At 41.5% G+C, this 23479-nt stretch overlaps 1 protein-coding gene across 8 annotated transcripts in view; it reads left to right on the forward strand.

Moving 5' to 3' along the window:
* LOC138737182 (CSC1-like protein 2) overlaps positions 1–23479 on the forward strand; it is a 243333-nt gene that overhangs the window by 111049 nt on the left and 108805 nt on the right. For 7 of the 8 annotated variants that reach the window (XM_069887811.1, XM_069887809.1, XM_069887812.1 and 4 more), the window contains 3 exons: positions 3350–3429; positions 15036–15074; positions 20856–20946. In XM_069887811.1, the coding sequence (XP_069743912.1) occupies positions 3350–3429; positions 15036–15074; positions 20856–20946 (210 nt within the window). The remainder of the gene's footprint in view (positions 1–3349; positions 3430–15035; positions 15075–20855; positions 20947–23479) is intronic. The other variant, XM_069887814.1, reaches the window with a different exon arrangement.

Raw genomic sequence — 23479 nt, forward strand, 5'->3', positions numbered from 1 at the left:
TTTTGCATGATCATTCCCTGAGGGTTGAGGCCACTGTAGTAACTTTGGACTCGTCCACCGTTGAGACTGGAGTGCCTGACATGGTGGGTGGGTGGGTAAGTCATGAGGTGGTGTGTTTCTTTTTGAGCTGGGGTGTCAGTACCATCCTACGTGCTCTTCCTCCCACGAGGTGGTGGTGATCCAGGGATTTCCAGGAGTTAGTGAGGAAATTGCAGTTGTCTGGGGTGGTGGGGTGGAAGTGGGGGGCGCTCTTTGAGAGTACCCTTGAACCTGTTCCTCTGTCCATCTGTTAATCTCTTCCCATGAGATTTCAAGAATCTGCAGTTGAGCATTTTGTGCAGACACTGTTGGTGATGTCTTTCCAGTGTTGTGGTAGGTGGGCAGATCATGAATTTTAGGCCTAAAATGAGGTCCTTATCTTTAAACACTTGGCCAACTGACCCACTTTAAATTAAAGAGAGTTGTATTATCAGGATGTGCCTTCACACAAGTGAATCCTGAGTTTGGCACATTAGGTCCCGCATCGGACTTCTCAGCCACAAACGAGCCTGCAGCTGACGTGGACATTTACCCCTCCATAAATCTTCGTCCGCGAAGCCAAGCCAAAGAAAAAGAAAGAAAGAATCATTGAGAGTCTAGACGATCATTCCAGTTCTAGTATCTTTTTAATTGACGTAATATAAACTCCCAGGGCTTCTTCCTCGTCTAACAAACTCCTGCTTTCAGGAGTTTTTTTCTTTGCGTGTACAGAATCCTTGAACCCTATACCCTGCAACATGAGGACTGCAGCAGATAGCCCAGGCAGCTCACTACCACCACCTGAAGGGCAATTAAGAATTGACAAGTGCTCGCTTTGCCAACAGCAGCCATGTCTCATGAATAAATTTATAAATAAAATTGTGCACTGACGGAGAATTCCATTCAGTGTTGGCCACTGCATGGCAAGTAGGATGTGCTTGCATTAAAAGGTGTACAAAGGGGATGGACACGGAAAAGAATGGAGAATTTTATATGCGCAGATGGATCTGATCGAGTTGAAGTGCAGAAAATTGAAGGGGCCTAATTTCCATTGGGATCAGAGCATAGATACAGTAAAATTCCTGGTATCCGGCACCTATGGGAATTGGTAGGTCCTGGATAAGTGTATTTTCCAGTTGCTTAAGACTTACTCTTCCAATGCCTAACTAATACACCTGCATTAAAAATAAACAGTTTAAAAGGCAAAAATCTTCTACTGTACTTGCATTTGCATGATATATAAACTTTAAAGCATTTTGCTTTATTTTCAATCACATTCTTTGAAACCATTTAACCATCACTTCAGGTTCCTCCCCCTCCAACAAGCTGCCTGAAAGATAAACAATAACATTATAGATAATTACCATTCCCCCCCCCCCCACCCCCCCAAATCCTGTAAATTTGCAGATAAAACCTCTGACCAGAGCAACTCTTGCCAAGCAGGAATAGGGAGACCTTTTAAGAGAGTTACCCCAACCGCGAGCAGCGTCAACCAGCTCTTCATCCTGGATGATGCCATTGCTGTTTCACACAACTTTATTCAAACAGCATTTACTTTTACAATTTAAACTTTCTTTTTTGCCTATTATTTTATTCTCATTTATTTAAATTTTTTAATATTTTTCCTTGAATTTTGCCAATTGATGCGGTTGCTGGTTGTTCGAATTCTGTATAGCAGAGGTTTTACTGTATAAAATAAATGCAATTGGTTGTAATACTTATTATTAAGTACTAAGTACTTATTACTAAGTACCTGCCTCAATCTAATTTCTGCGGAGCATGGGAATGGATGAAATCTGGGGGAGGGTGGCCATGGTGTTTGGATGGACGTGGTAAAAGCGAAGTAGGAGGAAGGTTCAGAGGTAGCTTGCTACTTAGATATTGGCAGAACATACCAAATTCAAACATGGGTTGTGCTGTCTAATGCAAGGAAACTTTTGACAACTACCATTATATATTGAGTTCCAATAGGATAAGAATGCCTTTATATTTTGCACTCTAACTCACAATGGAAAGGGTCTGTTTCTGTGCTGTTGGAGTCTATAAAGCTGTGTAGCAACTACCTTCAGGGTGATCCTGGTAAAATTCTGGCAGTCAGTCTAATACCTTTCCCTTCTTTGCTGCCCATTTTTACTACTGTGCTGTTTTACTCCCACTTCTATTGTCTTCCTCCAAGATTATGCCGACAGAAATTTGTGTCAAATTTTAAAAGGGCCAATCTGCAATCCAGGAGAAGGAAGAAAAATAATCCGTACTCAAATTTCGCATCTAATTTTAATTCAGTGGCTCCAATGCTAAGCCTTCTTATGTGGCTGTTCAGGATATCAGCTAAATTCAAATAGAATAAGTCTATCTAACAAATGAAATGAGCTAATAGAATAAATTCATTCATTAACTGATGCTTAAAGCCATTAGGCTTCATAAATCTAGTTATGGGTTAAGTAATATTTATACTGGACATAAACTTCATGCTGTTCCTCAGCAAAGGCTTGAACACTGAGGCTTGCACAAGTACAGTGTAAATTTAGTCCATTTAAAAGGAACATTTTTACAGAGAGGGGCAAGAGAGGGGGATTGGTCTAAGTTTGGCAAATAATTTGTGACAAAGAAATTAAAATGTATAAAAATGGTAATTTTGTGAAGCATTGGGGACATTGTTGGACCTGGGAGAGAACACACAATAAAGAAAAGTTTGGAAATCTCTTGCAGCAATATTAATATTAAACCATAACAGAATCCTGGCAAGATTATTGTAAGTAAAATGATATCATAAAAATCAGACATACAATAGGCTCTTCATCCCAATGTGTCATTGCCAACCCAAGTTTGCATTCTGGCCTAATCCCATTTGGTTAGAAGAGTGGAATCGCAAAGGGAACCATCCCCGCAAAATGTTGAAAGGGAAAGAGAGAGTGAGATGTATCTTGTGGAATCTTTGAAGGTGTCAGAAATTGTGAAGTGTAATCTGTTGAATACAGAGGCTGGTGGGAGTAAGGTGAGGAGTAGGGGATCTCCATCCTTGTTCTGCCCTGGAGAGGAGAGGGGCAAGAGCAGAACAAATCGATGAGATGAAAATGACCTTACCAACATCCTTAAAAATTATCTTGACCATTCCTTGCATCCTGGACAGCCACGGGGAAATGGAGTTGACAAATAATGCTTTGACTATATAACGTTAGGGGCTTCTCCATTCTGCCAAGATGTGTATGCCTTTATATCGATGTCAGAATAAATCACCAAATTGAGGCAATCACTGGTCATTGAAAGTCAGATACACAATAAATACATTTTGAATATTAGCTATGTTTTCATCTTTCTTGCTTTATTTTAGGCACTCTTGTTTGTGTTCTCCATTTTGCGGAAAGTGGCCTGGGATTATGGGCGGCTTGCATTGGTTTCAGACGCTGACAGGTAACAGCACAATGTAGTTGTCTGTTAATTTTTTTGTGACTGTTGGCATGTTGAAGGATGACTGTGCTTTCTTACATGTGTGCTCCAGGTTATCGCTCATCTGCGGATTGTGTGCATGTTTGTGTGAAAGCGGTATGGTGGGGGGGGGGGGGGGGGGAGTGGTGGGGAGGGTGGGTGATCTGATTTCATTTTAGAATAAACTAAGTTTTTGTGCAGCAATAGATTCTCCACATCAAACCCAAATCCATTATCATTTTAAAAGGAAATAGTCTAACCCCCCCTTCATCAATCAAATTGTTCATTGCTTGCGTGACGTGTTGTTTTTAGCCCTGGTTCGATAGGGAATCTGGGGCACTCCAAAGATTGTTGGGTTGTTTAGTGAAGTGCGAGAAATTGAAATGCAGATGGTATCTGGCCAGTGGTCTATGCCAAGTATTTTTTCATTGCTTCTTGAGATATAGGCCACCATTCTCATCAGCATCCTGGAATAATACCAGACAAAAGATTAACAATGTACAATTCATTCCATTAAAATCATTCCCTCCCCTTTATGTCTTTAGATAATTATCTTTCATTCTTCCAGTTATTAATCCAGCCATTGGAACCAGCTTTTCCACATCTGAACACCAATGGAAAGAGTAGGTTAGAAGATGAAATCCAAACAGTTGGAACACTTAGTAAATCTCTAAAATTGTGCTCAGTATTGTTACCTAGACGCTAGTTTGTGAATCATCTTGTGCCTTTCACATTCTGTCTTTCCCACACCCCTGCCCCGCCCACCACAAACAAGTTTTCAAAGTCTGTACCTGTTGTCATTCTGATTTGTCAGTCTTGGAATATGATCTCAATGCCCACATTAACCTCCCGTCTACTCTGTCTGCTTTATCACTGTTCCAAATGCAATTGTACAAAGGCCTGTTTCTCTTTTTACTTGTACCTTAAGGAAGGGCTCAGGCCTGATATGTCGGTAATAAATCTTCACCTCCTCTGGGCTCCGTGAGACTGGCCGAGTTCCTCAAGAATCTCTGTTTTTAATAAAATCACAGTGTCTGCCGACGTAGTGTTTCACACCCATTGCAGTTTCCACCTGGTAGCTCATGACCGACCGACGCCACTTCCTGAGACTTGTGCAACTTGCTCTTCTTTCTTCTTATCGCTTAAGCTCAGATACTCTGGTTCAGGAAATGTCACATTCTACAGGTTGGAGAACATTCCCTCTTTCTCCTTTGCCTCCCAGCTTCTTGCCATCCTTTGTCCCAGCCGTCGCTAATTAAAAATAGTTCTTAAATTCTGGTGATTTTATTTTGTTGCTGAGGGTGAGATGGGGAGGGAACGGATCAGGGAAGTTGAAGAAGCAGAACAGCTTGTGATAGGTTGAAATGAACACAAGAGACCTCGGTATTCATTGCTTCAGCCAAGATGCCTTGGAGCTCATCACATCAAAGTACTGAAATCCTTTTCCACACATCATCGGGATGAATTACAACTTCCAACTTGTGCTTATAACATTGCCTCTGCAGATGGATGGTGCATCCTAACTTGTTGAGCTTTTGCTTATAAAATGACCACTGTCTCACTTTTCTGACCCACCTCCCCCTATCCGGCTAATTTAAATGTTCTTTCTAAAATAAATCCCTAATTGTTGCACTTCCAAACCCTTTGATATCTACTTTATTTGGTGTCTTCAAATTGTCATTACATGTTGATTGCCAGGAGAATGGGCCATTAGTTCAAGCATAAATATTGCCTCATCAGTCTATACTAAATGAATTAAACTGAGCATGCCAGAAGTCAGAGCAGTTATTTTGCAAAATTTGCTTTTAATCCTTTGGACACCAGCCATTTTTATCCTTTCATAATATATACTCTGAACTGGGTCCATGGGGAAACTACTGTACAAACCAGCTGGTGGTAGAGTAGAAAACTAGTCCCGGAAAATGGGGTCATGGAGCATATGCGCTTATTGGTAGTCCCTGGAAACAGGGACACAGGGTCCCTACAGTGAAATAAATTTAATCTATTTTAGTCACTACAAACATTAATAAAGAGATGATGAAATTGTTGGGTGAAGAAACAAGTATTTTATGTAGCTTAGTGGTTCTCAACCTTTTTCTTTCCACTCACATAGCGCTTTAAGTAATCCCTATGCCATCGGTGCTCTGATTAGTAAGGGATTGCTTAAAATGGTATATAGGTGGAAAGAAAAAGTTTGAAAACCATTGTTTTAATCATCCCTCATTGACTCGTTATGTGTACGGTTTCAGAACTCCAAAGGAAATGGGCCAATGACTGTTTTTCTCAAGCAAAATACTTCAGTAACATTTGGGTCTGGAGCAGTGATTCTCAACCTTCCCTTCCCATTCACATCCCACCTAAAGCAATCCCTTACTGATCACAGAGCACCGATGGCATAGAGATTACTTAAAGTGGGATGTGAGTGGAAAGAAAAAGGTTGAGAACCACTGATCTAGCTTCTGTATCATTTTACTTTTGCCATTTTGTCTTACTAAAGGTAAAGGTTCCATTATTGTCACGAAATTCTACATTTAGAATCTAAAATACATTAAATTCTTTAGTTTCAAATTCTTTGAAATAATGCTGCTGTAATTTAACGCAAACACTCCTTCCTGGTCCAACCATGTTGCTGTCGCTTTGGTCAAGATGCTGTAATACGCCAATCCCTCAACTTCCTTTGAAGTCTGAAGAAATTCAGCATGCCCCAAATATTTCCAACTTTTATATGTGCACCATATAAAGTATCCTATCAAATTACATCAGTGCTTGGAATGGGAACTGGCTCTGCCCAGGACTGCAAGAAATTAGAGATATTTGTGAACACAGTTCAGGCAATCTTGAAACCTGCCCCCCGCCATCGACTCCATCAACATTATTTAGGGAACGCAGTCAACCCCTCCTATCCCAGGCACATGTTCTTCTTTCCCCCCTCCCTTTCAAGAATGAGCTTGAAAACACGCACCACCTGATTCAAGGGCAGTTTCTTACCCATTGTTATCAGACAAACAGATTTTTTAAATTAGACATACGGCACATTAAAAGGCACTTCTGGCCAATAAGCCCATGCCGCACAAATACAACCTACTGCCCCCGAAGGTGGAAGCAGTCAGAAGCATCTGGGGAAAATCCATGCAGATACAGGGAGAACGAACAAACTCCTTGCAGATAGCCTCAGATTTGCAAACTGTGCCACCAAGCAGACCCTTTGTTAGTTAAATGATTCTGCCCTTGCACTGTTTTAACTGAATGTATTCTCTGCAGCACTGTGCTTTTTTTTGTTTTATTTTTCACTGTCTCTGCTACTTAAGTATGAGTTGACCCAACTTGATAACGTGCAAAATGAAGTTCTACACTGTACAACAGATGATGGTTCAATTTGCATAGATTCACACTTTACTTTCCAATTACCTCTATCCCATCCCCACTATTCCAAATTATGTTGTCGATGGATCATAAAAATTGATATCTTTTAATATACAGCTTGTTGAAATTAAAATGAATTTGTAGACCCTATTGAGATCATAAATCCTAATCTGATATCCCTATGAAGCAGCCCACCAAGCTAAGCAGTTATAACATTCTAATCTCTATTCCTGTGCTACAATTGCTTGATATGTGTTTTGAATAGTACCCTATGCAGGTACATATAATCTTTTATCCAAAATTCTGAAAATCCAAACCTCTGAAAACTGAACAATTTTTTTCATGGATGTCGTCTGCACACCAAAGCTCTGGCACCTGACGTGACCCACCTTGCCCAGCGCCATGTCTCAGTGCTCCTACCAGTCAGACATGCCAGGAGGCCAAGGTCCCCATTTCTACCCAGGAGTCTGAGGTGACTTCTTCGATGCAGATGGCCACCAGTCCCCAAAGCCTCCCAACCACCGCTGCCGGTTCCTGACTACGGTCCCCGCTCCTGCCTGGGAGCCCAAGATGACTTCTTCGATGCCAGTGGTCCCTGACCCCTCCTAAACTCGCCGATCCCCGAATACGATCCCCACTCCTGCCCAGGAGCCCGATGACACTGGATGAAGTCTTTAAAAAGACTCCAACCTGAAGACGATGGTCACCATATTTTCAGGTGTTTAGCTTAGTTTGAGCCAGTTTATGTTTGAATTTTTACATGTTTTACTTAAAAATAAAAAAATACACTAGTAATTTTATGGTCCATCTTTCTCACTTCATTTACCCCCACTCCCCCTGTCCAGAGATTCTTCTCGTTGGAGTGTGTCCTTGTTTTGTGCAAATCTGAAATCAGTGCAATTACTTAAAGTAACACAATTACTATTATAACCATCTAACAATTACAGCACAGAATCAGCCCAATTTAGCCCTTCTAGTCCATGCCGAACACCTTCTCCCACCTAGTGCTATTGACCAGCACCCAGCCATAGCCCTCCACATTTCCTTATCTAACATTTCCTTAAATATTAAAATCGAACCTGCATCTACCACTTCGGATGGAAGCTCATTCCACACTCCCACCACCCTCTGAGGAAGAAATTCCCCCTCATGTTTCCCCTGAACTTTTCCCCCTTCAATCTCAATCCATGTCCTCTTGTTTGAATCTCCCCCACACTCAGTGGAAAAACCCTGTCCACCTTGACTCTATCTGTCCCCCTCATAATTTTAAATCTTTATCAAATCACCCCCTCAATCTTCTATGTACCAAGGAATAAAGTCCCAGCCTGCTCAACTTTTCCCTGTAACTCAAACCCTGAAACCCCGGCAACATTCTCGTAAACCTCCTCTGCCCTCTCTTCTGTTTATATTCTTCCTATAATTCAGTGACCAAAACGGCTCACAGTATTCCAAATTTGGCCTCACCAATGCCTTATGCAACTTCAATGTGACATCCCAACCCCTGTATTCAATAATTCTATTATCGAAAAATTCCAAAAAGTGTCAGGCCCAAGGGTTTTAGATAAAAAGATCATGTACCTGTACTTACGTATGGATTGTAACAGTATTAATCAATAACAGATATGACCAATCTCTTAATGTTGACACTCTCTGAACTGTCTGTCTGCTTTGCAGCAGTTCTCCAGAACATCTAATGAGAAGTCAATGAATGGAAAGAGACAGTTCAACACCAGAAGTGTTTCAGTCATTTACTGTATACAATAGTGAAGAGGTCAGGAATAGATCGTGAGGGCAAATGGAACTTTGAGACTGACTGAGGTGATTCAATCACTGGATCTGGCTGTTTAATTTTTTTTTCTGTTCCTTGGTTGTGTTTAAATGTGAACCAACTAGTTTTTGAGTGAAACACCAAGTCTGCAGATGCTGTGATTGTAGTGAAAACACAAATGCTGGAGGAACTCAGCCTGTCCATACAAAGCTAAAGATTTATAACCAACATTCAGGGTAACCAACTAGTTTTTGGCACAAATTTTGTGCTATTCCTCACCAAGTTGGATCAAGAATAAACTTTTTTTTTGCCCAGAACTAAAATATAACTTGGGTGTTGGGGTATGCATAACTGGCAACGGAGATGGAGGGCAGGTGCAGCAGGATCTTGTAAGAAACTATTAGATCAGTACATGGAGCTGAGAAAAACGGAGGGTTATGCAGCAGGGAAATTCTAGGCAATTGGTTGAGTAGGTTATTTTGTCAGCACGAACTAGTCTGTGGCCGAAGGGCCCGTGCTGAGCTGTAGATTTCTGTGTAACTGAAATATAATTAAAATGTGGAAATTCAGATGAAAGAACTCTTTGTGACTTCTTTCCTAAATCACTGATTTTAAAAGTATTTCCTAATTAAAGCATACTGCTACCATTCAAAGGCCATCTCTTGGCTTAACCCAGTTATTTCACTGCTGGTTCTGGGCCTTCTGACAGTTTGGTCCATAGTTGCACTTTAAAGTCGGAGATTTGTTAAAATTGGGATCTCTAACTTCACTGAAGTACAAATGGGGCAAGAACATAGGGGCTTTTATATTTCTAACCCCCCCCCCTCCCCAGATCTGGGGGGGTTGATGGAATAGTGGCAGTGTGGCCAAGGAACTGGTAAGGAGGCAGAAGTAGGGGATCATGGTGAATAGAATCAGAATTTCAAAATAAGGATTTATTGTTGTGAACCTGTCACGAAATTTGTTGTTTTGCAGCGACATTACAGGTACAAGATCACAATAAATTACATTTTAAAAAATATAATTAGCCCTGAAGAAGAGAAAGTGAGTTAGTCTCTGTGTTTCATTGTCTTTACTACATTCCAAGATGGGGTTCTAACAAGCACGCTTAGATATCAACGTGGCTCAACTTCTTCACGGACACGTAATGGCACTATAACTAACAGAATGGAGAGACCTAGGGAATCAAGGACGTGTTTTCCTGACAGTGATCATTTAGGTAGACAGGAAGGTGAAGGGGTTTGACGCGCTTGCCTTTATCAGTCAGGGCATTGGGGATGGAGCTGGGGCGGCAGGTTACAGCTGTACAGGACATTGATACAGCTACCTTTGGAATATTGTGCCATTCTAATCACCGTGGATGCAAGAAAGGTTACAATGGAAAGATTCACAAGGATGTTCTAGGTTGCCAGTACTTGTGCTCGGGTTGTAAGGAGCGACGAGATAGACTAGAATTTTTTTTTTTCTCTCTGGAGTGTTGGAAGCTGAGAGTGGTTTATACAAAAGTGGATAAGGTGAACACTCATCATCTTTTCTCCAGTGCCGGGCAGTCTAGAGGGCATAAGTTTAAGGTGAGAGTGGAAAGGCACCTGAGGCACAACATTTTTGCACAGAAGGTGGCTCATCTATAGAATGAGCTGCCAGAGAAAGTTGTAAAAGTGGGTAAAATTATGATGCATAAAAGACTCTTAGACAATTTCTTGGGCAGGCTGGGGGGAATTTAGCGAGATAAGAGCTGAATGCTGGCAAATGGAACAAGCTCAGAGAGGCATCTTGGGAGTAGTCCTGGGTAACTGGCACCCTTAACTCGTGGGTTACCCACCAGCATAAATGACCAATTCTTTAAAGTCTCGATTAAAAAAAACTCTGTCATGCTTAATTAAACTTTCCATTGATCTCTTTCCCCCCACCCCTTAGGATGATTAAGTTGAAAGTGTGGCGACACACCATTAGGCAGGCGAACCGGCCCCGCTTGTAATCCACGCGGCGGGGCAGCCGGCCAAAATATCACCGTCAGGGGTTTCCCCTTCTCAGCACAGGGCTCAGAAGCCCACACTCCGGGACCACGTGACGCCCGGGTGAGACGTCAGTGCCCCCCAGCGCCGTTCTCAGCCAGGTCTGGGCTGGGAGTATAAGTCCAGCCCAGCAACCTGCAATAAATCAGTTCTGCTCACTGAGCTCAACCCGTCTGGTCGTGTGTTCTTTCAGTAGCAGTGAAGCTGCCGCTACAAAAGAATCTTTTTCTTGCAAGCTTTTAAGATCCCAAAGAGATTACTGTCCTATTCAAGCTCGAAATGCTGGAGCTTATAATTAAATACAGTGCAGGTTCATTTCCCATCTTTGAGCCGTGAAATGAATTTAGTCATCAGTAAAACTTTGATTTTTATCTTCTTTAAAACTCTTCTGGTAACTCCTGTTTCTCTTTCCTGTTGATTTCTTCTTGAAGTATAGGTTCAAAGCTGTTATTCAGTTGTCCAAAAGCACTGCATTAATTTGACTTGTAATCAGATATTTATTGCTTGAGTGTTCTGGAATTTGTTTTTGGCTTCTAAGGTTAGAGTGGACATCAGGGACACTCTAATAGGCTAATTGCTGAGTAATCTATGCAGAATGAAGTAATATTTGTGTTTTCATTATGAAATGGTGTCTTTGGGCTTTAAAAATATAAAAAGGTGAGCATGTTCTCCATTCTACCTCCTCCTGGCCCTACTGACAATATAACTGCACAGGCAGATCGGAGAATGCAGTGACTGTAGCATTAAACAATGTTTTGATTCTTGTTCTGGGTAGAGATTGGAAATATGATATGAACATCTATTGATTGGGAAATTGTCCAGTGCATCATTGCATAAAAAAGGCGACACATGGTGGTGAAGGAGAGGATTGGCACTTTTTCCTTTATGGTCAGGGCACTAAGGACAAGAGTTGGGACATGTTACAGCTGCAGCTGGAGAATTCTGTGCAGTTCCACCCAGCTGGAATAGGTGCAGAAAAGATTCACAGGGATGTTGCTGGGACCTGTGGGATTGGTGGCTGGATAGGCTGGGACTTTTCTCTGAGCACAGGAGGCTAAGGTGGGGGGGGGGGGGGGGTCGGGTCTTGTAAAGGTTTCCAAAATTGAGGGTCACAGATGAAATAAATGGTCATGGTCTTTTTGCCAGGATAAGGGAATCTAAAACTAGAAGGCATGGATTTAAGGTGAGAAGCGAAAGATTCACAAGGAACCTGAGGTATCATCTTCATGCAGGATGGTGGGTGTGTGGAATGAGCCGTCAAAGGAAGTGATAGAAGCAGGGACCATTGTAACATTTAAAAGACACTTAGATAGGTACATGGATATGAAAGGTTTCGCAAGATATAGTCTGAACACATGCAACTGGGACGAGCTTGGTTGGCATGGATGAGTTGTTCTGAAGGGTCTGTTTTGTACTGGAAAACTCTTGACATGAACACTTCCAGAAGAGCAGCTAAGATTCATGCAAATCACAACAAGCTTCAATATATATTTGCACACGAGGGGCAGGTTGAAATGCTGATGCAAATCATATGATGTACTCATTCCTTGCAGATAATGCTTGTCTCCTTTCTAAATTATCTGGAGAAAGGATAAACTACCTGTGCAGCTTCCCTGGGTTGTCACTTGGTTGGGCTTTGAGGGCATTTACCTTGGAGCTTGCATTTTGCATGTAGATTAAATGGGATATACTTGATTCAAATTGCTCTCTTTTAATTTCTACAAGATCTATATCATTTCATTTTAAGTGTCAGTCATACAAGAGATTTGATTAAAATGGGAACTGTGTGAAGATTTGTATAATTATGGTGCATTATATTTCACCTAATATAGCTGTTACACCTGCTGTTCAAAATTCAAAAACAACTTGGTTTGGAGAATTTTCTATTACCTCCTCGTGTTTTTGAAGAACGGGGTGCGGGAACAGACCCCTCCAGCCCATGTGTCTGTGCTGAGCATGAAGCCTAAATGAAACTAAAGCTGTTTGCGCTTGATGGATGTCTCTCTATTCCCTGCAAATCCAGTGTCTATCTGGAAGCCTCTTAAACACTACTTAGTATCTGCTTTCACCACGACTTCAGGAAGCTTGTTCCAGGCACCCAACCAACAGTCTTTTGTTTTAATTGCCCTACAGATCTCCCTTAAACTTCCTCACCTTAAACCTTGTCAGGCTTCACCCTGGAGAAAACTTTCTGATTATCCACCCCATCCACACCTCTCATGACCTTGTAAATTTTATTGTCCTTTCCACCTCTGAATAAAGACTGGTAAGAGCCCAGATTCACACCTTCTGCTGCCTGTCATCTTTCTACATGCTGGATTTCTATTCAGCTGAGAGAATTCATTTTACAACACAAACAAGGCCCTTCTGCCCAACTGGTCCCTGGAGATAAAAATGTTTGACTGAGCTCATTCCATTTGCTCTATTTGGGCCCTAACACTGAACCTTTTCCTAACCTTGTGCTTGTCTAAATACATTTTAAACATTATAATTGTCTCCTCTTCTGCTCTTCTTAGGATTGTGGCATCTAATTCCATTTCTCTTCCCATTCACTTATCCAATTGAAATACATTATCCCAGCTCCTGTTCTCAATGCCTTGACTGGTGTAGGCCATATATTGTAAATTATCTCTTCGCAACTTCTACACACTCTATATAAAGTTTGTATCAGTCATCCCAAACTACTGTATATACTTGTGTAATAGTCGACCCCTCCCTCTCTTTTTGGCCCAAAAGTCACATATTTTCCATGAGACGAGTAAAAGTCAAAACCTACCCCCCCCCCCCCAAATCTTTTGGCCCCAACCACCTGGTCCGTCTGCGAAACTGCCTCAGCCCCACCCCCCACCCCCGGCCTATCCAAGCTCCCGACGCCATAGACTCTCTCCTAGGCCCTGGTCGCCAGCCGTCCAAGCTCCCAACACCCTGAACCTGAACACTCAGTCACAGCCATCCAAGCTCCCAGTGCCTTGAACGATGCAGGTACTTATTGCAGCTGTATAAGTGAATCCCCACCCCACTCCCCCAAATTTGATCCAAAAATTGGTCCAAAATACTCAATTACACAAGTATATACGATATCTCTAATCCTCACCCCACAGCCATGTGACCTTGACCTGATCAGAATCTGAATTTATTGTTGTGGACAAGTCATGAAATTTGGTGTTGAACTCTCCCTTTCATTAGGTATATTTTTATAACTTTACAAGGGAAAGAGCATTTTGGTTTAAGATTGACAAGAAATTTATATTTTTTTGATGAATCAGATGTTCAAATAATTTGTTCTTTGTGTTAAATTTTTATTTAACTGCTACATTTATTTGGGATTTGAATTTAGTTGCGTGGAATTCCGAGGTGGTAATTTTTTTAATATTTCAATTTCTGACCGAATTGTTCAGAGACACTTTTAGGATATTTGAGCAGGTAAGTAGTCATCTTCTCAGTGCTTTAATTTTTAAACAATAACTGTAAGGGGTCAGCACGTTTCACTTTGGTTAACTCATTGCGTTGAGGCAGCAGCTGGTGGAACCAATGTACGTACAAGGCTAAATAGCTGATTCCGGTCTTGTGTTACTTCACTTTATGAAACTCAACAGCAAAACTTCTGAAGCAAGTGCTGGGCATAGAATCTTTATTTTACTCCTCTCACTCTCCCTGAATCAGCTCTGGCAAAGTGCTTTGGAGCATGTGCTTTTTAAAATTTTATTTATTAGTTTAAAACCACACAATAAAAATACATAATTAAAGATCATTCAGGAACAGTACAAATTCATGTGGTATATAAAAGAAAAATAAGAATCCCACTCCTCCCATATACCACCCCACTCCCCCCCTCTCTCCCCCTACAAAAGAAGAGTAAGAACGGGACAGGGGTGCCTATTACTTTAAAATCTCTTATACAGAGTCCTTAAGGAGAAGAAAATGTCATGGCTTCATTTAAATATTAACACCCATATTCTGTAAATAAGGGTCATATCTTCTAAAATGTGTAATATTTGTCTCTTAAATCATAAGTAATTTTTTTCAAGTGGTGTACAACTCCAGACTTCAACATGCTATCTTTCTATACCCAGATTCGTATCAGACTTCCAAGTTATGGCAATACATTTTCTTGCTATTGCTAAGCAATTGAACAAACCTCTTTTGATACATATTCAATTTCAACTTTGATTCAATATTCTTAATATCACTCAATAAAAATAACATTGGATCCTGTGTTATCATCTCATTTCTAATTGGGGCTGATGTAGGGACACATTCACGGAAATTGTTTTATTCTGAGTGTTTTTATGGAACCAGACAGTTTCTCAAGACCTACTCTCAATTTTGCCCAAACTCTCATTAATGATAGACTATTTCCATGGACTTTATTGGCGCCTCTGCATACCATTAATTTAGAATTTTCTTTGAAAGGTATTTTGAAAGCTTTTCTCTTACATTTTTAGAAAGAGGCATGGAAAGCATCCAGCAGAAGAGCGGGAATAGTATGTTTTGAAGTTTATTTTTCCATTTTGGTTTTCTCTCCCTCGATCTGTGATAGCATTTTAACAAACTTTTTAATTCACATTCTCTGGGTTGAATTACTACTAATGTTTTTTTTTCAGTATGGGTCTGGTGATGGTTAATATTCCTTTGCCAAGTGTATTGTATGGATTCTATATTCTTTAATATAGCCTAGTCTCTATCAGTGCTTGCTGTCTACTGCCCATGTGAGAAGCTGCAGAAGGTTTACCCCAGACCCCCAAATCTAAATATAACTAGCATTGGAATACATCAAATATAACACAATGGGAGGAAATTCTTGCTAATCTCGAATGGAAGATGCAGAGCTGGGCAAGTCCCACTAATCACATTCGTGATAGCTCTGTAAGTAATCTGAAAAATACTTTGCAGACAAGGAAAGAATTATTAATTAAACAGCCGGAGGTTTCCTGCAGCAGGTGGGTTTTGAAGAGATTCTCTCAAAGGCCAGTGATTTAGAAGTGAGCCATAGGAGAAAGGCAGAGGTGAGGATTATTCTAACAGCAAAATGCTTGTTGAGGTGTGAGTGTACAGAGGAGCAGAGTATTCAGGAGTTGAGGGTAGAATACTGATGGGAGATTGCAGAACTGGTTAGTTCAACCCAGCTCGAAAGGTACAGCTGAGGTTTTTACAATTAATATCAAGAAGGAGACGGGAGCAAATGGTGGTCAATGTGTCATTTAAGTCTAGAGGGGTGAGCAGGGGAAGGATGCATGTGGCAAAATAGAGCATAAGGATTATTTGGTTTATTCATTGATACATTGCTGTGAAGCATTCGGAATTTGGGGATAGGAGAAATGAAGTTGGGTTATTTAAGAGCCTTCAAGTAAAGTGAAAGGCAGAAGATGGAATATGGAAAGGTAGGCTTCAGAAGGAAGGGTGAGAGGTTAATTGACTGGACCATAGAGATGGGCCTTGTGGGGAAAAGCGAGTTGGAGGGAAGTGGTGGAAGAAAGAGAAACGAGAGGGAACAACGACTGCTGGTGAGGCACAGCAGTTTTAGTGCTGTTGCAGACAGGGCCCTAGAAACGCCTATTCAATCATTGTGCTTGTTTTTTTTTCCCCATTTTATTAAATAATCCTGGCTTTGTATGGTAAACAGTCAAGCTTCTCACAAGGTGCATATATTGCATGGTCTCCTGATATTGAGGCATGTTCACTTGAGCTTCCTGCAGTTTAACAAGGGTAGATGGATTTGCCAAGTTCATTCATATCTGGTTGATTAATTATGTTCAATGAGCCAAGTTAATTATATATTTTTTTTAATTTAGAGATACAGCACAGTAGCAGGCCCTTCTGGCCCACGAGCTGCCCAAATACGCCAATTGATGCATGATTTTGGATGGTGGGAACACACTAGAGAGCACCTAGAGGAAACCCACGCAGATACGAGAAGAGTGTACAAACTCCTTACTTTCAGCCCTGGCTTCGAACCCAGATGGCTGGCAGTATAATAGCATTGTGTGAATCGCTATGCAAACCGTTTGGATCATTTAATCTTCTGGCTCAATACTTCAGCAGTAATATGAGGCCACTCACCCTCATTTAATGTTTAAGACTTTGGTTCTACTAGGGAGATTGGTGCCCTTGTCAGCTCTTCATTTAGATTGCGTGCTGAATATAGCCTAATATCCAGGCTAGCATTTTAGTACTGGAGGTGCCATCTCTCAGCTGATGAAACTGATAACACACTGGAGAGTGCAGATGCCGGAATTTGGAGCCACAAACTGCTGGAGGAACTCAGCAGGTCGAGCAGCATCTATGTACTGACGTAAGGTTCTGAAACATTAACCACTCTTTCTCTCCCACTGATGCTGCTCAACCTGCTGAGTTCCTCCGGCCGATTGTTGCTAATTAAACTGATAGTCAGTCTAACATTGTCAATGGATGTCAAATGCCACTTTCAAATGAGAGCAGAACTTTCCAGGAACTGTGCTTGATATTTATCCCTCAACCAATGTCATGTGAGAACTTCTTTCCTGATTTTAAACTAGGTGTTTGCAACATCCTACTGTGTATATAAAAAAAAATTTAAAAAAAAAAAAAAATTGTTATAGAATCATGCCCCTTCAGTCCATCTAGTCTACGCCATTATTATTCTGCCTAATCCCACTGACCTGCACCCAGACCATCACCCTCTGTGTTCCTGTCCAAATTTTTCGTAAATGTCAAAATGGAGCCCACCTTCAGCTGGCAGCTCATTCCACACTCTCCCCGCTCTCTGCATGAAGTTCTCCCCTTTAAACATTTCCCCTTTCACCTTTAACCCATGACCGCTAGTTCTTGTCTCACACAACCTCAGTGGAAAAAGCCTGTTCCAAATTCTGTTCAGATGCCTACATTTTCAAGGAAGCAAATAATTGGTTACACATTGCTTTAGATAATCTTATAATCGAGAGATTCTGTATAAATGTGTCTCAATAATCAAACCATGGCCCACGTTCCTTCACATTTAACATCAGAATCATGCACCAGCAGTTTTGTATCTGCTCTTACTTCACTTAGGAGGAGCGATACTCCATAATATCCACATCATTTTGAGGAGGTATGCACAAACCTTTTTCCAATTGGCCTCCAGTCATTCATTGTAAGCTATAAGACTCTGGAGGGTGAACTGAGATTCATTTTGGAGCATTAGCTTTCCTTAAAATACCTTTTAGTGTTCTGAAGGTGGACCTGACTTTACAGTTCTTCTAATATCAATCACATTTCAAATATAGGTAGGCAGCTTGCTTTACTCGTTCCTATTAGAATTCCTGCTTCCCTAAGGTCCTGGCAGTTTCATATGACAGTTCTTGCAAAGTTATTCCATCAAAATGGATTCTTTTAACTTGTTTGAAATGCCTTAGTAAGTTGTGACTGATGCAGTTAGTGGAACACTATTAGAGTGCCGGTGGCCCGGGTTCAAATCCGGCACTCTCCGTGAGGAATTTGTGCATTCTCACCATGCCCGGGTTCAAATCCGGTGCTCTCCGTGAGGAATTTGTGCATTCTCACCATGCCCGGGTTCAAATCCGGCGCTCTCCGTGAGGAATTTGTGCATTCTCACCATGCCCAGGTTCAAATCCGGCGCTCTCCGTGAGGAATTTGTGCATTTTCATCATGCCCGGGTTCAAATCCGGCGCTCTCCGTGAGGAATTTGTGCATTCTCACCATGCCCGGGTTCAAATCCGGCGCTCTCCGTGAGGAATTTGTGCATTCTCACCATGCCCGGGTTCAAATCCGGCGCTCTCCGTGAGGAATTTGTGCATTCTCATCATGCCCGGGTTCAAATCCGGAGCTCTCCGTGAGGAATTTGTGCATTCTCATCATGCCCGGGTTCAAATCCGGCGCTCTCCAGGAATTTGTGCATTCTCACCATGCCCAGGTTCAAATCCGGCGCTCTCCGTGAGGAATTTGTGCATTCTCACCATGCCCGGGTTCAAATCCGGCGCTCTCCGTGAGGAATTTGTGCATTCTCACCATGCCCGGGTTCAAATCCGGCGCTCTCCGTGAGGAATTTGTGCATTCTCATCATGCCCGGGTTCAAATCCGGCGCTCTCCGTGAGGAATTTGTGCATTCTCACCATGCCCGGGTTCAAATTCGGCGCTTTCCGTGAGGAATTTGTGCATTCTCATCATGCCCGGGTTCAAATCCGGCGCTCTCCAGGAATTTGTGCATTCTCACCATGCCCGGGTTCAAATCCGGCGCTCTCCGTGAGGAATTTGTGCATTCTCATCATGCCCGGGTTCAAATCCGGCGCTCTCCGTGAGGAATTTGTGCATTCTCACCATGCCCGGGTTCAAATCCGGCGCTCTCCGTGAGGAATTTGTGCATTCTCACCATGCCCGGGTTCAAATCCGGCGCTCTCCGTGAGGAATTTGTGCATTCTCATCATGCCCGGGTTCAAATCCGGTGCTCTCCGTGAGGAATTTGTGCATTCTCACCATGCCCGGGTTCAAATCCGGCGCTTTCCGTGAGGAATTTGTGCATTCTCATCATGCCCGGGTTCAAATCCGGCGCTCTCCGTGAGGAATTTGTGCATTCTCATCATGCCCGGGTTCAAATCCGGCGCTCTCCGTGAGGAATTTGTGCATTCTCACCATGCCCGGGTTCAAATCCGGCGCTCTCCGTGAGGAATTTGTGCATTCTCATCATGCCCGGGTTCAAATCCGGCGCTCTCCGTGAGGAATTTGTGCATTCTCATCATGCCCGGGTTCAAATCCGGCGCTCTCCGTGAGGAATTTGTGCATTCTCATCATGCCTGACTTCTCCAGTTTCCTCTCGCCCTCCAAAAGCGTACAGGGTTAGCTGGTTAATTGGTTACACTTGTGCATTTGGGCAGTGCTGGCTGGAGGGGCCTGTTGCCATGCGGCATCTCTAAATTACATTGAAGAAAGAAAAGCCCTAGTACTGGTTCCTATAAGCGTGATTTTTTTTTGTTTAAAAAAAAAAAGATTACTATAGTGTCTTCATTTATGAAGGTTCACATTGGCCTCCTGATGCCTCAAAGTACAGCCCATGAAGTGAATTTAAACTGCACCTACACCTTTAATGCAGGGAAATGGTCCACAGCAAGATTCCACTAACAGTAGAGTTCAATATAATTGGCCCGCCTGTTTCTAGCAGTTTTGATTAAAGAGCGGCACGGTTGCTGTAGTGCCATTACAGGCCCAGCAACTGAGGTTCGGATCCAGCGCTGCCTGTTAGGTGTTTGTACGTTCTCCCCATATGTGCATGGGTTTTTTCCAGGTGCTCTGGTTTCCTCCAAAAATGTATCTGGGTGTGGGGGGGCAGGTTAATTGGAGTTTTTAGGCAGCGCAGGCCCAGTTGGCCTGTTACGTGCTGTGTGTCTAAATTTAAATTTAATTTAAAAAGCATTGGAATAAAGAATCACCTGAACGATCACCTCTGCTCTGACGGTCCTTTGGCACTGCACGGAAAAATTCTAAGGTCCAGGACTTGAAAGGGCCTAAAATCCTGCAAGTTTTAAAGCTTCAAGTGCTAACTCAGATCTAAAATTTAAAAATTCACTATTAATTGGACAGCCTTAGTCAGAGAGACCCACTGAAATTAAATTGTTCCGTCTATGGGGATAGAAATATTCTGCAAGAAATCTGTTTGGGAATTAGCAAGTTTGATGACTATTAGATTTGTAGCAAATTCTTCCAACTTTAGAAGGGTATAAGATAGTAGATTTTAGAATGCTGCTTGTTATCTTGTTGGAAGCACCAGTTGAACATCACCTTTTCTTTCCATTTTCTCAGCTGATAACGATTTGCAAAGGACCGTGACTCTTGGAATCTTGACCATTAACCTCTTTGCAAGTTGCATATGTTGCCAGCAGATGAACTGCTGGATTTGGTGGTGGTGATTGGTGACGTGATATCAACATTTAGGTGCCATTATTTCAAGTGTCAGCATGCCCCATGTATCCTTTAATATCTGAGCCAGCTAATGAAGAGAAGACGGCAACAATTTTTGCTGCTGTTCCTCTTCTCATTGCAGTTGAGATAGCAGAACAATAGAGTTTTCATTGCCCGAAAACAGTTCAATATGGAAGCTAAATGAGTAACACCATTCTCATTTCCGTCAAATTTGAGTTTCGTGTTTTGAGGAAGCGCAAGATGAAAGAACGACGCTTTCAATGCAGTGTAATGATCACATAGGCCTGCTGCACTGTTTTAATGCCACTGAGCCCAGTTTCGGTGCATTTGGCAGAGTGAACCTGTGCTGATGACAGCTCTTTTGTTTCATCCTTCAGCGTGGCTTCAGCTCTGCACTCAGACAACCACGACAGATACGAGCGTCTGACTTCAGTGTCAAGCTCAGTTGACTATGATCAGAGGGACAAGGTGAGTAACTTTGCCTTTTCTCTTTCTTAGAGTATATTAACATGAAATGCTCTTTCATTTAAACAGGTACTCCCCAACTCATGACCTGCTCAACTTTCGTCCATCCGCACATACGACCAATTTTTTAAAAAAATATGTTTATGTGCAATTTAATGCCCGGCGCACCGTCGCATTCTGTCGTCGCGCTAGAAAGATGCCAAGCAAGAGGAAAAACCTATCCCTTGCGGATAGATTCTCTCATTCCACCGTTTCCACAATTTTAAAGGATAAAGAGAAAATACGTGAGGCTGTAAAAAGGTTCTGCAGGTCTGAAGAGCCATTTTGATTCCTGTGCACATTAGAGTTCGGTTGGCGCTTGCACAAGAGCTGAGGGCGCGAATTCAATATCATCAGGGCACTTAACAAGCAATTGGCATTCACCAACCAAACTCAAATACATGAACCCACCGTGCATGCGCCAACCAAAGGCTCGCGCATGCGCTCAGGAATCAAGATGGCTGCACCCAGCTTATGGACCCTGGGACACCCACTAACAAAGTAAGCAAGCTCATTTTGGCTCCTAAGTGCCCTATATCCCTGTTATAGTTTGTCAAATACAACATTTGATTAAAAAGTTCGCTTTAAGACTTCGACACTACACACTCATGGGCAAAATTCCGACGTGTCCATTCCGAGATGCGACCGATCCTTCGATCCCAGTTACAGTCATAAGTTGGGGAGTACCTGTACTGCAAAGGTTTACTCCTAGTGGCCATAATTTGGCTGAGGACCCTTCGATCTTAATTAAGTGATTGAAATTTGAAAAAGGCCAAAATTAGTTCGGTTTGCTTATATCCAGATTTGGTTGTGATGGGTGCAACAATAGCAAATACCAGAGGACATCAATTTAAGGTGAGCGGAGGAAAGTTTATGGAAAGTTTTTATTTTACACAGATGTGTAAATGCTGGGAATGTTGGTGGAGGCTGGTACAGCAGGGACATTCAAAAGACTCTTAGATGGGCACACGGATGCCCAATAATAGAAGGTTATTAGCTTATGAACAGGTACTGTATAAACAAGAAAAAATACATTAATTGAATTTCAGAGATAAAAAAATACAAAATAAACAGATAATGTTCACAGTTGTCCAGACAGTCCAGATTAGTGTAACAAGGGGAGATTCTGATCGCTGTTTGACAGAAACTGTTCTTCAACCTTGAGGTGGTGGTCTTCAGGTTTCTTTACCTTCTGCCTGAAAGTAGCAGTGACAATAGACAATAGAATACTTTGTAGTCAGGTTGATGGTGATAGCTGCCTTCTTGATAGATGTGAGATCTGAGCCTATAATGGACCTGGCTATGTTGTTGCCATCTGTATTCTTGGGTAGTCGAATTCCTAAACCAGGTTGTGATACAGCCAGTCCATATACTTTCCACAGTACACCTGCAGAAGTTTGAGAGAGTATTCAACAACATGCCAATTCTCCTCAAATTCCTTGGTAAGTAGAGGTGTTGGTGTGCCTTCTTCACGGTTGTCTCAATGTGCTGACTTCAGAAGAGGTCTTCTGAAAAAAGGACTAAATAAATAGCAAAGGCTTATAAAGTATTAAAGAGGAGTGATCTTGGTGTGAAAGTCCAAAGATCCTTTCTCTTTGAAAATTTTATTTGAGTTATATTACAAAGAAAGAAAATACAAAGATATATTTAAAAAAGAAAAAAACACAAAATATGAAAAATATTTTGAAAAATATGAAAAATAATGATATCCACCCCCTCCCTCCCTCTACTAGCTACACTATCTTAACTCTCTCCCCCACCCCTCAGAGTCTTACAAAAAATTATACATTTAAAATTAATTAATCGACGTGCCAACTCTTTACATAACTTTTAAAGACCAACAGCCATACAATCCAAATATAAACTCCACATTTTAACAAAAAAATTTATTTCACAAATTGTTATTTTTTCCAAATATAAACATGATTGCAGTTCATTATGCCATCTTTGTATATTCAATTCCACATCAATTTTCCAAGAGATCGCTATACATTTTCTTGCAAACGCTAACCCTAACTGCAAAAATGCAAGCCAATCCCAAAGTAACAGCATTCATGTAACCCAATAAACACATTATTGGATCCATTTGCAAATCGATTGTAAATAAATCTCTCAAAAATTTAATAACTTTTTCCCAAAAGGATTTAACTTTCTTACATGTCCATCATACACAATGCATAAAAGTGCCTGTCTTTTCTCCACATTTAAAACATAAATCTGTTAAACTAAATCCATATTTCTTCAACTTCTCTGGAGTCAAATATAATTGATGAATATAATTATAATTAACCATACTATATCTCACATTAATTAATTTTGTAACACTATCAATATACATATTTGACCATTTCTCCCAAGACAATTCAATATCTAAATCTTGCTCCCATTTACTCTTCTGTCCTATATAGCCCAACTTTATCCATCTTTCCTTGCAACAACCTATACATATCTGATAAAAATCCTTTTGTTTCCTTGTCAACCATTAAAATCTCAAACT

Source organism: Narcine bancroftii, chromosome 6, assembly GCF_036971445.1.
Source record: "Narcine bancroftii isolate sNarBan1 chromosome 6, sNarBan1.hap1, whole genome shotgun sequence".
Lineage (NCBI taxonomy): Eukaryota > Metazoa > Chordata > Chondrichthyes > Torpediniformes > Narcinidae > Narcine > Narcine bancroftii.